Source organism: Tasmannia lanceolata, unplaced genomic scaffold, assembly GCF_043159265.1.
Source record: "Tasmannia lanceolata isolate RefF3 unplaced genomic scaffold, GAP_Taslan_0.1 ptg000003l, whole genome shotgun sequence".
Classification (NCBI taxonomy): Eukaryota; Viridiplantae; Streptophyta; class Magnoliopsida; order Canellales; family Winteraceae; genus Tasmannia; species Tasmannia lanceolata.
The window spans coordinates 12,667,170-12,681,367 of NW_027518680.1; the positions used below are offsets into that span (position 1 = coordinate 12,667,170).

At 36.4% G+C, this 14,198-nt stretch overlaps 2 protein-coding genes across 2 annotated transcripts; both read left to right on the forward strand.

The window, feature by feature from the left end:
* The first annotated feature begins 4,192 nt into the window (after positions 1–4,192).
* Positions 4,193–6,947, forward strand: LOC143851557 (inorganic pyrophosphatase 1-like). Its single transcript, XM_077361026.1, has 4 exons — positions 4,193–4,432; positions 5,163–5,284; positions 5,387–5,594; positions 6,457–6,947. The coding sequence occupies exons 1-4, from the start codon at positions 4,295–4,297 to the stop codon at positions 6,820–6,822; spliced, it is 834 nt and encodes a 277-aa protein (XP_077217141.1). The 5' UTR covers positions 4,193–4,294; the 3' UTR covers positions 6,823–6,947.
* Positions 6,948–8,149: 1,202 nt separating this feature from the next.
* LOC143851566 (thiamine phosphate phosphatase-like protein) lies at positions 8,150–11,640 on the forward strand. Its single transcript, XM_077361039.1, has 4 exons — positions 8,150–8,468; positions 9,299–9,420; positions 9,522–9,729; positions 11,148–11,640. The coding sequence occupies exons 1-4, from the start codon at positions 8,331–8,333 to the stop codon at positions 11,511–11,513; spliced, it is 834 nt and encodes a 277-aa protein (XP_077217154.1). The 5' UTR covers positions 8,150–8,330; the 3' UTR covers positions 11,514–11,640.
* The last annotated feature ends 2,558 nt before the right edge of the window (positions 11,641–14,198 follow it).

Sequence of the window (14,198 nt, forward strand, 5' to 3'; positions counted from 1 at the left end):
ATCCAACTGATTGATCATAACCATCCGATTGAAGAAGGGCTTCCATCCATTGAATGTGGGAAAGTGGTCATTGTTGCCTGTAAATGGTCACCTAATCAAAGGTCAAATTTTGGCTTGTGGGGAAGAGAAAGAAGAGTGCATACGCTACTAAAAAAGGATAGAATGCTTCATGTAACTAACAAAAGGTTCTTTGTTTCTCAAAAACCCAAAGTTTGTTGATAAAAACAAAGAGAAATGGCTTCCTTCACGTGATTGCAAGAGGGCGTTGAGCCTTTTCCATTTTTGGGGGAAATGATATTCCCAAGCCTTTGATTTAATGGCACTTTACAAGTCTCTAGAGGTTGTTAGGATGCTCTGAAAAACCAATTTTAAAATGTGCACTGTAAAGAATAGAGTGCCGTTATTGAAATAAAATAAGAGTACTGGAATATCATTTCCCCTTTTCTAAGCAATTTCTTTGCCATTTTGAGGTAACATTGCTTAATTTACAAGCAATTCAATGGTTATCACATAAAAAACAACATTGCCAAATTGCAGGTTAAGAAAGTGGACGCTTATCCGGCAATAATTTGTTGATGAATGAAAATATTCCATGGAATATTAATGGGATCAGTTATAGAGAAGTGCTGAGAAGGAGAGACTTTAGAGGGTTGGAGTGAGGGGAGAGCATGAAAAACAGGGGGGAAAAAACCAATTTGAAGTATGATAGCTTTTTTTTTCACTGTTTTTAAGGGTGTCTCATGCTCTTTCCATGTTGTCTCCACTCACGCCCACTCAAGTTTTTTCCCCACCCTTCCTCTCAAATCCTCTTTTGTAATTGGGCCCACCCATATTCCATGGAATAGTTTTCATGGTCGCCAAACATGCCTTCAGTGGCTGACCAAGTGCATTGTCTTAGTCTTGTTGAAATGACTTTTAGGGCAAGGGGAATGTAGGATTATCACACTTAAAGCAGATAATCTAAATTAATGGTTGAGAAGCCGTCCACAAGTCTAATACAAGGGCATGTATACCAGCATATCATGATGCATGCAACAGTTGTATTGGATTATTCCTCTCTAATACAGACCATCCTACTTTTAGATATAAAAATATGATGGCTTCTGTCTTGGGTTTTTTTTAAAAAGATACTGTGGCTGCAGTCTTGGTTTTTTTTAAAGTTGTCTTTAGCTATAACTTAGTTTATAGCAAAAAAAAAAGAAAAAAAAAGCAACAACAACAATGTTTAAATTCTTTTGAACACATGTTTTCCTGCACACACTATGCATGAACAGAATTCATGCAAAAGTAAGTATGTAGTGACCTAGTAATTTCAACTTCAGCGACTTTATCACTCAAGCCCATATGGTATAAGTTACAAGCTGCAGAACAGTTTTTTGAAGGAAATATTTGGTATCTTCTCCCCTGTGTTGCATAGATTCGGATTCAGGTGTCGGAATCCGACACGGATTCGAGGTGTCAAATTCGCCAAACCCCAAATGGTAGGATTCATGAATTTTGTAATTTTTATCAAATAAAATAAAAAAAATTAAATTTAAAGTAGGATTCATAGATTGACATTAGTCTAAATTACTGCTCTAACGATCAGCATCAGTACAATCCTAAAGTTATAACTTTCAACCATGATATGATCGCAAACATGTAGAATAAGAATATCCTTTTTATTGCTCTCCGATAAGTCTCACTTGGATTAGACCGAAGAGCCCTATAGTGTAGCAAAGCTTGTAGCATGAGGTCCCATGTAGAATAAGAATATCCTTTTTATTGCTCCAATAAGTCTCACTTGGATTAGACTCACAAGCCCTATATTGACTAGTGAAACAATATGTCTGGTCTCGTACACAACATAGCATACATCAGAGTCTCAACCACACTCACATAAGGAACATGGGACATCCTCCCCTTATCTGCATCTCTTTTTGGACAGAGACCATGATGTAAATTATGCTCCTTCTCGACTAGAATTTCAATGGGCTTGTAATTTTGCATTACAAATATCTCAAGTATCTTCTGAATGTAAGTCTCTTTAGACAAACATGAAAGCCTTTTGAGGGATTCTTGTGGGCCTTAATGTCAAGAACATAATATGTCTCACCCATGTCTGTCATCTCGATCAAAATGAGATTATAGCCAACCTTTGGTTGTGTTGACAATCATCTCAAAAGTCATTGAACATATAATGACAGAATAAAGAGCCTCTTCAAATGATGTTAACATACACACAATGGTCTTCTTTGATCATCCTAAACATGTAGATGATTCCATAGTCGAAAATACCACTATCTGATTGGAAGCTGCTTCATGCCATAAAGGGAACACTTAATCTTGTGGGCTTTGTGCTGAAGTTCCTTTGCCACAAAGCCAACATGCTGATCCATGTAAATTTTATCATCCTGTTTTCTATTGAGAAATGCTATTTTAATGTCTATATGAAAGAGTTCCAATTCCAAATGTGCAATAATAGTCAAAATAAGGTGAATCTAAGTACTAATCATGATGAAAGAGGTGTATACTTTTCACCGTTGATCACGAAAAACACTGCAGAAAAAACTTGCAGAGCTTTGATCGTTAATCGTCTTCATCTCTCATTGTCGAAGTTATGTCACAAAATGGGCAATGACTTAAAATGTTCATGCTCCGATATCTCAAGGCACTAGATAGAAAGCTAGAGCTGTCTCGATAGAAGATGAGGGGTGAAGGAAGAACACCAAATAAGAGAGTTGCATTTCTTGCTTTGTATCTCTCCTTTTTTGAGAATAAAAAGAGTTTGGAAAACACTCCCAAAACGGCATTTCGTCTGGAAAATAAAGATGAAAAGTGAAATTGGCCAACAATTTGGTCATTTCGAGTTTTTTCTGCATTTCGTAGGGATTCGAACTCACGCATGTGTGACAATATTAAAACCCAAGAAAAAGAAGAGAAGGAAAGATCTCTCCCAGATTTTATCCCCCCCCCCCCGCAGGGCCCACATGGGCATATAACCCCGACTGGCCCATGGCTAATGGCCCCCACATAAAATACCAAAACTTAGAGCAGGTCATAAGGATAGCAAATCCGGTTTCATTATTTATTTAACTTCCTAAGTATTAAATAGTCATGTGCACCCCGACGTTTTTAGTTATATAGAATAGACAACCCAAGTATTCCAATTTATTTGCTCTTATCATTTCAAGATCATCACAAAATTTCCTTCACACAAATACTTGGGCCATATTTGGCAACAATGGAAAGTTATTCCATGGAATATTGTGGGCCCAATTTTGAGAGAGGGGTGGAGGATGGAGAGGGTGAGACTTAAGTTGGTTGGAGTAGAGAGCATCAGAAATTCTTAAAAAATAGGGAAATTTTGCCTATTTGAAATTGATCTTTTGTTTTCTAGTTTTTATTTTTTTATTTTTCACTTTCCATCACTAGCAAAATCATGAAAAAAAAAAAAGAACGGAAAAAATTCGAGTTTAATATGGTATTGGTTCTAAAAAAATGTAATAAAAAACGGAAATACAAAAAAAAAATGCATTTAAATTTTGCCATTTACAAAATATAGTAGAGGTAAAGTTGAAACGTCGGCCAAAAATGCATTTAATATATCTAAAACGCGTTTTAAATGTTTTTAAAACAATTTCCTAGAAAATCAGAGTCAGTGTAAAAGTTTTTTTTTTTTTTTTTGCATAAAAACCGCGTTTTGCTAGCTATGTCCACCCTATCAAACTCCTCCCTCTTTCCCACATCTCTCACAACTGACCCCATAAATATTTCATGAAAAAGATTTCAAGGTTGCCAAACATGGCCTTATTATTTTTTCTTCAAAACCTCGAAAGAAACCAATCCCATATAGAAGTGTTTTACAAACACATCTCCCAACTTATCTATTCAATATTGGTATGCTAGTGGAATAGAATCCTAATTTGAGTGGAAGTCCTTTTTTTTATAATTTGAGTGAAAGCTGTATAGAAACACATCCCATTTTAGAAAGTATAAAGGAAAAGATTCATCGGACATTACCAGAATATTTCTCTTATGCCCAGGAAAAGTGGTTCAATCACCCGTGTAAATAGAATTATGCCAAGAGAATATTCTATATTCTGACGGAAAGTGTTTCAATCCAGTTGTGTATGAATCTCCCACGTAATATTCCACTAGACCCATCTTTTAAAGTCCCAACCAAAAGCCTATAAATACCTCTAATTTCATGCAAGCATAAGGCATTGGATTGTCTTGCAAGTAATTGGGTTGAGTTTAGTGCAATTTTTGTGTGTAAGAATTACGGATTGTTAACGTCGGAGAGTCATAATCGATGGCTGGGATTGTGGTGGTTTTCGATTTTGACAAAACGATTATTGATTGTGATAGTGATAATTGGGTTGTGGACGAATTGGGTGCAACCCAACTCTTCAATGAGCTTCTTCCTACAATGCCTTGGAATTCTTTAATGGTTCGTACTCTAAAACCCAAGATTTCTTTTTCTAGTTTGTGTTTTGTTTTTGAGGATTTTTTTTATCTGGGTTTTACTTTCTCTAATGGAAGATTATTGGGTTTTGTTTGGTTTGTCACTTTTTCTATGGCTTTCTTTTCCTTTTTTTTTTTTTGAAGTGAATGGCAATCAAAGTTGCCTTAATTTAAGGGGGATTTCTAATGTTTTTACATTGTTGAAGAGGGATTCTTGAATTTTTGCAAGATTCCTTAATTTGGTTATCCCTTTTGTTTCTTCTATTGAGGATTTTTTTTCAAATAGCCTCAGTTTCATGCAAGATTCATTGGGGATCTCGTAGGGCCCTGAATCTATTCTCTTTCATGTTTTCTGCTTTTACACTATCTATAAACGATTTCTTGTTTATTTAAAGGATTCTTTTCAAACTTTTTAGTTTTGACTAGTCCGTACGAATTATCTACCAAAACTCATTGTATACACCATCCTTATCACTAGGTGAAATTTTTGGGCTATGCCCCCATCCATGTCGTAATCCGACAACATGATGGTTGGGATTTGACTATTTTATGTTTCTTTCAATGACACTTTGCTTTTCTAAGGAAATTCAATTGGACCCTCTATCTTCTCTATCTTGTCTTTGTGATTTTTCACTAGCCAATCATTCCTTGTATGATTCCATCTCCATTTATCAATTGTTTAACACTTAGGAGGGTTCTTTCACAATGCTTTTCAGGATAGAATGATGAAGGAGCTTTATTCAATGGGTAAAACCATTGAAGAAATTGCAGACTGTTTGAGAAGGGCTCCTCTGCATCCACAAATCATCAGAGCCATCAAATCAGCTTATGCTCTTGGGTATTTTTCTTGAATTCCTTTCTTAATACTTTAAACAATTTATTGTTTGGGTATTTGTGATATTGATTAATATGTCTATGTATTTGGGTAATGATCTTTCAGATGTGATTTGAGGATAGTGAGTGATGCCAATTTCTTCTTCATTGAGACAATCCTCAAACACCATGGGCTTTTTGATTACTTCTCTGAGATCAATACAAACCCAAGTTTTGTTGATGAGGATGGGAAGCTTAGGATTTTCCCTTACCATGATTTCGACTCTTCTCCTCATGGCTGCAATCTCAGTAGCTGTCCTCCAAACATGTGTAAGGTAAATGATCATCTTTTCCAAATAATTTTCTTTATTAATCTGCTCTTTGACTTAACTGAATAATTACTCTATTTGATTACCCCATAGAGAAGTCTAGAAGTTAGTTCTTCCATCGTTTTTCCCTTTGTGAGAGTTCTAGAATGGTCCTCTTTTGGAAAATTTAAGTTCCTACCCATCCTCGCAATGTCTTGAAAGAATTGCTGGTTTGAGGCTGTTCCAAAGAGGCTAACCCTGGGATTGTATAATTTATCTTGAATAAGGCTTTGTGACAGGCTACCCTGCGTGTAGAGTATGCCCTACCCTTGGGGGGCTGTTCTTGATGTGATTAGAAGATCGCAAACCTATCCAAGAATAAAGTAAACCTCAGTTTGCTACCCTCCTCGCGAACAACCACAAATAGCTGTGTTTGTTTTGGATTTTGAGAACCGAAAACTGATTATTGAACTCAAAATTAAGCCCCTGTTTGCTTTGGATTTTGAGAAATGATTGAGTCCAAAACTGATTATTGGACTCAAAATTGCGTGTAAACATAAATTTGAGACCAATAATCAGTTTTGGCATCAACAATCATTTGGAATTTGGTATGCATTCTCTGTATCTTTTCTTCGGCAGTTACAAATAGTATTAGTGGTTGGTCATGTGTTTCTTCTTTCTTTCTATTACTTTACATGTTGGGAAGTTATCAAGCACAGTTATTATAACCACCTAAAAGCCCCTAAGCATCTTTTTTTTTTCTTGAAAGATAACCCATAAGCATCTTTTCTGTTACTTTCCTTTTTTATGTCTTTGCTTATTTAGATTCTTTTATGTTACTTTGTGTCTTTGCTTGTTTAGCATGCTGATCAATGGCTATTTGCTATAGGGTGTTGTGATAGAGCGAATCCGAGCGTCCGTTTCAGCTGAGAGAAATAAACAAATCATCTATCTCGGAGATGGAAAAGGCGATTTCTGCCCATCTCTGAAGCTTGGAGAGGGAGACTATGTGATGCCCAGGAAAAAATTTCCCCTCTGGGATCTGATTTGTAGCAGCCCCCCTTTGAGTCTCAAGGCAGAGGTTCATGAATGGAGCAATGCAGAGGAGCTAGAGACAGTCCTCCTTCACCTCATAAGGACAATCTCGACTGAAGAAAATAGCTCTAATCTTCTCTTATCAGTTGACTGCAAGTTTGAGACATTTCCACTCTCTTCACATGAAGCTCTTTGCCAAGCTCTACCAGTTCCTCACTAAGCATAGTTAACTTTATAATGATTCAAAGATTTGAATGTAGTAGTAGAAATAGAACTCCAAATGTTCTGTATCTTTTTGTGATTCAATTGTCAAGTTAATTAGAAAGAGCAATGTGTTTTACTTCATTTTTTTTGAGTAAAGATTACTTGTTCAAGTCAACAGGCAAAGATTACATTGCAGAAATTTCATCCAAAAACTTCACTAATCTCAGGACCTACACACTTACCTTGAGCCCAAGAAATAACATTAGACGAATCACCTTCCATCTTTAATTTACCTTCCATGGAATATTTTTTTCATGGAGGCCAAACATGTTCAAAATGGCATGCACATGCGGTTGCATTTTAGACAAATTTCGACCATAGCTCGATCATATTTATAATGTGAGGAATGATAAAGTAGAAAATTTTAGAAATATTTTTCATTTCAAAAGTTTTCTAGAAAATTCCTGCATTCCAAAGAGAAAACACATCTCCTAACGGTAGGCTATACGAATAGAATCAAACTGAGTGGAGTTCTCTTTTTGGCTAGTGGAGGGAAAGTTGTACACAAATAGCTACTATTTTTAGAGAAATTAAGGAAAATATTCCCCCGAATATTTCTCTTTAAGCATGGAAAGCGCTTTAATCACACGTGCAAATAGAATTGTGCCAAAAGAATATTCTATATTCCAACGATTTTGAGAGCAGTGTGCCTGTATTAAAGTAAAAATGATTAAATAACACTATCTCCATCACTGTTGTTTCACATGGTATCAGAGCAAAGGTCTCGAGCTCAAATCTCCCGGATAGCAAAAATTCATGGCCAAACCCAAAAGAGGAGCCACATGTGCCACGTGTAGGCCAATCCCAGAAAGAGGGGCCACACGTGAGGAGGAGTGTTAAAGTACAAAAGATTAAATAACAACATCTCCATCAGTTTAAGCTTTCGGAGTACCCATTGATAAAAGTAGGGGTGGTTATTCGGTTATAACCGAAATTTGGTAACCGAAATAATTTCAGTTACCAAATTTCGGCAACCAAAATTGTACCGAAAAAAAATTCGGTTATTCGGTTATAACCGAATTATGGGAGAAAAAGAGGAAAAAAAGCAAACACTTGGTTTGGATTGGAGGGCGGATCATGCGATCGAAATAATTTTTTGAACACAACCTAATTAAGTTGTGATCAATCAAATGGACGGTTTTGATGATCCTACGGAGTGCACATATAGCACTTTTTTTTGGAAGAAAATGATTTTTATCATAATTTTGGTTATTTCGGTTAACAATTTTTTTAGATAACCGAAACCGAAACCGAACCGAAATGAAAAAAAACCGAACCGAATAATGCGCAAAATAATGAACCTCCCACGAGATGTTCCTCTCTACCCATCTTAAATTCTCAACAAAAAGCCTATAAAATACCTCTTAAGTGCATGTCAGAGGATAGAAAGCATCGCTAATTGAGTTGAGTTTAGTGACTTTTGTGTAGGAAATATTGATTCTGAACATCGGAAAACCATAATCGATGGCCGGAATTGTGGTGGTTTTCGATTTCGACAAAACGATTATTGATTGTGATAGTGATAATTGGGTTGTGAACGAATTGGGTGCCACCCAACTCTTCAATGAGCTTCTTCCTACCATGCCATGGAATTCTTTAATGGTTAGTAGTCTCAAACATAAGATTTTTTTTTTTTTTTTTACAATTTCCTTTTTGTTTTTGGGGATTCTTCCATCTGGGTATTGCTTTTTCTAATGGAAGACTATTGAAGGTTTTATTTTCTTCATTGTTTTTTTTGTGGGCATTTCTTTTTATCCTTATTTTCTTTGTTTCTTAATTTTCGCAAGAACCCTTAATTTGGTTTTGTTTTTTATTTCTTCTAAACAGAGGCTTTTTTTTTAATTTTGGCAAGAACCCTTAATTTGGTTTCTATTTTATTTCTTACATACAGAGGGTTTTTTTTTTTTTTTAGTTCATAAAGAAAATCCAACAGTTTCCGTTTCATTCAAGATTCTTTAGGGTTCTTGGAGGGCCTCGGATTTCATTCTCTTTCAATTTCTTGGGTATTGAAAGTAACTTTCAATGTTCTTTGCTGGTTTTTTTTTTCAATCTTTTTATTTTTGACTAATATCCGTATAAATTATCTACCAAAATTGTTTATAAACCATCTTTATTACTTGGTGCAATTTCTAGGCTATTCCCCATCCATGTCCTAGACAAACAATTTGAAAGTTTGGACTTTGGATCAATGTGGGTATAGCTTCTTACTAAATTTGGGAATTTAGGTCTTATACAAGACAATTATTCCTTTGACTGTTTTTTGTTTCTGTCAATGACACTTTGTTTTTTTTTGTTTTTAAATTCTATTGAACCATCTGTTTTCTCTACCTTATCTTTGTGATTTTTCCACTAGGCATTCCTTCTTTGTATGATTCCATCTCTATTTCTCCATTGGTTAGCACTTAAGAGGGTTCTTTCACAATGTTTTTCAGGATAGAATGATGAAGGAGCTTCATTCAATGGGGAAAACCATTGAAGAAATTGCAGAGTGCTTGAGAAGGGCTCCTCTCCATCCACAAATCATTAGATCCATCAAATCAGCTTATGCTCTTGGGTATTTTTCTTGAATTCCTTTCTTAATTTTTTCAACAATTTATTGTTTGAGTATTTGTGATGTTGATTAATATGTCTATGTATTGGGTAATGATCTTTCAGATGTGATTTGAGGATAGTGAGTGATGCCAATTTCTTCTTCATTGAGACAATCCTCAAACACCATGGGCTGTTTGATTACTTCTCTGAGATCAATACAAACCCAACTTTTGTTGATGAGGATGGGAAGCTTAGGATTTTCCCTTTCCATGATTTCAACTCTTCTCCTCATGGCTGCAATCTCAATAGCTGTTCTCTAAACATCTGTAAGGTAAGTGATCATATTTTCCAAGTAATTTCCTTTATTAATCTGCTTCTTGATCATTTCCTTTATTACTCTATTTGATTACCGTATAAAGAAGTCTGGAAGTTAGTTCTTCCATCTTTTCCCCCCTTGGTGAGAGGTCTAGAATTGTCTATTTTGGCAAAAAAAATTTAAGTTCCTACCGATCCTCGCAATGTCTACTGATCCTACATGATGACTTGAAGGTATTCCAAGGGACTGTTTTTACAAGGGGATACAAATCTTTGGATAAGCTAATCCTGGGATTGGCTACCCTGATTGGATAATTTGTCTTGAATAATCCCCTGTGACTGGCTAGTATGCCCTTATCCTTGGATAGCAAACCTATCAAAGGATAAAGTAAACCTCAGCTTGCTATCCTCCTGGAGAACAGCCCAAAATGGCCTTGTTTTTTTGGAGAGAACGGCCCAAAACTTGTTATTGGACTCAAAATTAAGGCCTTGTTTGTTTTGGATTTTAGTATTGATTTTGAGTCCAAACCTGATTATTGGACTCACAATTGTGTATAAGTTGGGTCCAATAATCAGTTTTGGACTCAAAATAGATTCTCTATATCTAAAACAAACAGGGCCTTAATTTTGAGTCCAATATCAGTTTTGGACTCACAATCCGTTCTCAAAATTCTAAACAAAAAGGGTGTAAATGTTAATTTCAGACCAATTATCAGTTTTGGAAAGCGGGAATCAAAACGGGAATCGAAAGCGGGAATCGAAGGCTCGCAGGGAAGAATCCTACTAAAGGTTGCCAGAGCGGGAATCGAAAGCGGGAATCGAAACGGGAATCGAAGCGGGAATCGAAGGCTCCCAAGGAAGAATCCTGCTTCCTTGGTTTTGGACTCACCATTGGTACTCAAAATCCAAAACAAACATGGTTTAAACGTAAATTTGAGACCAATAATTGGTTTTGGACTCACAATTGGTTCTCAAAATCCAAAATGAACATGGTGTAAATGTAAATTTGAGACCAATAATCAGTTTTGGGCTCACAAAGTCACAATTGGTTGTCAAAATCCAAAACAAATAGGGTCTAAGGTGGACCGTTGACCATATAGTCTTATGCTCAGATGGTTAATATAATACACTATCATTCAGTCTATTATCAATCATCAATGACCATTCGGAATTTGGCATGCATTCTCTGTATCTTTTCTTTAACAGTTCAAAAAGTATCAGTGGTTGGTCATGTGTTTCTTCTATCTTTCCTTTGTTTTACCTTTTGGGAAGTTATAAAGCTTACATGAACAGTTATTATAACCACCTAAAAGCCCTAAGCATCTTTTCTGTTGCATACCTTTTTCTCTGTCTTTGCTTGTTTGGCTTCTTTTCTGTTACTTACCTTTGTGTCTTTGCTTGTTTAGCATGCTGATCAATGTCTTTTTGCTATAGGGTGTTGTGATAGAGCGAATCCAAGCGTCCGTTTCAGCCGAGAGAAAGAAACGAATCATCTATCTCGGAGATGGAAAAGGTGATTTCTGCCCAGCTCTGAAGCTTGGAGAGGGAGACTATGTGATGCCCAGAAAAAATTTCCCCCTCTGGGATCTGATTTGTAGCTGCCCCCCTTTGAGTCTCAAGGCAGAGGTTCATGAATGGAGCAATGCAGAGGAGCTAGAGACAGTCCTCCTTCACCTCATAAGGACAATCTCCACTGAAGAAAATAGCACTAATCTTCTCTTATCAGTTGACTGCGAGTTTGAGACATTTCCAGTCTCTTCACATGAAGCTCTTTGCCAAGCTCTACCAGTTCCTCACTAAGTATAGTTAACTTTATGAAGATCCAAAGATTTGAATGCAGTAGTAGAAATGAATACTCCAAATGTTCTGTATCTTTTTTGTAATGCAATTGTCAAGTTAATTAGAAAGAGCAATGTGTTTTACGTCATTTTTTTTTTCTGCCAAAGATAACTGTATTAAAAGAGTAAAGATTACATGTTCAAGTCAACAGGCAAAGATTGCCCAACATATAGGGAATCTCGCAAGGCCTCTGATTTGGCCAATCGATCTGCAAGATTGTTAGCACTCCTAGGAATATAGACAAAATAAATAAATCTATCATCATACATTGCACAAAATTTAAAAACCTAGCTAATCTCCAATGACCTGCACTCTTACCTTGAGGCCAAGAAATAACATTAGTGAATCACCTTCCATCTCCAATTTGCCTACCATTTGCTCCCTATAAATATGCTCATGCCGAGGTGGAAAGCCTGAATCTCAGCCTCCCTGGACTTTGTTAAGCCAATCGGACCTTAAAACAGATGAATGATGACACCATTGCTATCTCTAAATACACTCCCAATTCCTGCTTTCTGAGGCTTGATCAACCATCAACATTGAGTTTAAGAGTATTGGGAGAAAGAGGTTTCCACAAAGCTGATTTCTTCTTCTTCTTCTTCACAGTTGTGCCTCACGAGATCGTCATCCAATTCCTAATAATGCACTCAACCAAGTAACCCCAAAAATCATGATAACGACTAGCCCATATAGCCACATTGAATTTGATCTTCCAAGATAAGCTAGAAGGTAAGGATGAGGCACACTTTTCCCAAAAAAATCATGCATTTATTTGTAGCAAAATCTCCTACGTGACCAGAAGGGATGAGGCATCAAATAATATTTCCCATAGAGCCTAAACTAGCAACGTTCCAACTTAACCTGACCTTTTTTTATTTAGTCTGATGCCTCCAATTGGTAGCCAAACCATTTAAAGATTTGCGTCTAGTAAGTTTCTCTACAATGGTACCCAAATCATTCAAAGACTCGACATGACCTTTTTTACTTTTCCAAACATATTTTACTTCAATTTTACCACCTTTCCAAGCCTGAGTATCGTTTGCAGGTGTAAATGCTACCATCTTTAGTAGGCAAAATCCCAATTTAGTTCAAGGAAGATGGTGTCCCTCATTCTAAGACTTTAAGGCCATGTTTTATATGAGACGAGAAGACAGATTTTATATGATATGAAGAACAGTAATTTAATTTTTTTCGCTTGGAATTTACCTGAGGAAGCCTTGCATGTGGCATCCAAACAGAGCCTAAGAGTCCCTCTGGATGCTCCAAAAAGTGGAAAAATCAAAACAGAAGGATACATTTTTCATTTTCTTTCATTGTTTGGTTGTCATTTATTATTCACATGTAAGTCCTGTTGGCTGCACTCTTTGACTTTCCTATCACATCAGAAGAAAAATGAAAATTAAGAAATAAGAATCTATCTTTTTTTCCGGGCAGTGATAATTCGACTCCCGTATGTGTCTTTCTCTCTCCTCTGGGTTAGAAAGAGAAAGACGAGAGAGATATGTCTTTCTCTCTCCTCTGGGTTAGAGAGAGTAAGAGGAGAGAGATAGACACATGGGGGTAAGATTTAAGATATATGGGAGTCGATTTATCACTCCCCTTTTTTTCCTTCTACTTTTATGTTGGTTGTCTACAAACGGAAAACAAGGTTTTATGAATCAAGAGCCAGAATCATTCGACCAAAAGTTTTTTCATAGTAGCATTTGGCCCAGCTTATGGTGTCTTTAGAATCAACACTTCTAATCATGTAAGGGAGAAAGAAATAATCTTCAATTATAGGGATGGGGATAAGTAATCAACAAGTAAGAGACAGGAATTGGGATTCCCCATAATTTACCAGGGATTACAGAGCATTTGCATTGTTTGGATGAAAAATTTAAAAATTGCCAAAACATAACAATCGACCCATGTCCCTTTTTGTAAATGCTGTTCATATCCTATCTCGTCTTTAGTGATAATGACTACGCGTCTACGCAAAAGGTCACCTTTATGATCAACAGTAGAAGCATAGTTTTTTTTTAATCCTTCCATTAGTAGCTGTCTTTTATCGATCATAAGCTAAGCATGTATGAGAACACTGAGGCTGTGTCTGGAACTATCTTGGTAATCGATGAAACTGAGAGTTTCCCATGTTTATTGTTTAGCCAAAGTTTTAACTTACTGAGGTAAGGCCATAAGGAGCATGGGGCATGTCTTTGAGATCAAGACCGTTGATCTTGTAGAACATTATGAGGCCCACATGATCTTGGTCACATCCTCAGCATGCATGCCTTCCATGCATTAGATGAACTACAAAATCAATGATGTAGCTTTTCTTGGTGGAACCCTAAAATGAGGCTTGATAGATCGAGGGTCTAGAACATCCGATCAAGGTATTCTCATGGCATTTGGTTAACCATATGTTTGCGCTTAAGATCAACAGTTCTAACCACGTAATGGAGGTACAAGTCTAGTCTAATAACGTTGAAGTGAATTTATTGTAAGCATTTATTTTATTTTATTTTCATTTTAAAAAGAATAATGATATGGTAACTGAGTTGGGAACCGATAATGGGAACTGAACAATTAGCCTCTTCACATGTTAACGGATTTTTTTTTGGCTCAATTGCAAAACTCCCCCGACCTAGGTGTGTTTGGTTGCACAAA

Coding starts and splice junctions, on each gene's coding strand:
- LOC143851566 (XM_077361039.1), top strand. CDS start 8,331: ATGGCCGGAATTGTGGTGGTTTTCGATTTCGACAAAACGATTATTGAT. Junction 8,469..9,298: donor TGCCATGGAATTCTTTAATG/GTTAGTAGTCTC, acceptor AATGTTTTTCAG/GATAGAATGATGAAGGAGCT. Junction 9,730..11,147: donor GTTCTCTAAACATCTGTAAG/GTAAGTGATCAT, acceptor TTTTTGCTATAG/GGTGTTGTGATAGAGCGAAT.
- LOC143851557 (XM_077361026.1), top strand. CDS start 4,295: ATGGCTGGGATTGTGGTGGTTTTCGATTTTGACAAAACGATTATTGAT. Junction 4,433..5,162: donor TGCCTTGGAATTCTTTAATG/GTTCGTACTCTA, acceptor AATGCTTTTCAG/GATAGAATGATGAAGGAGCT. Junction 5,285..5,386: donor AAATCAGCTTATGCTCTTGG/GTATTTTTCTTG, acceptor ATGATCTTTCAG/ATGTGATTTGAGGATAGTGA.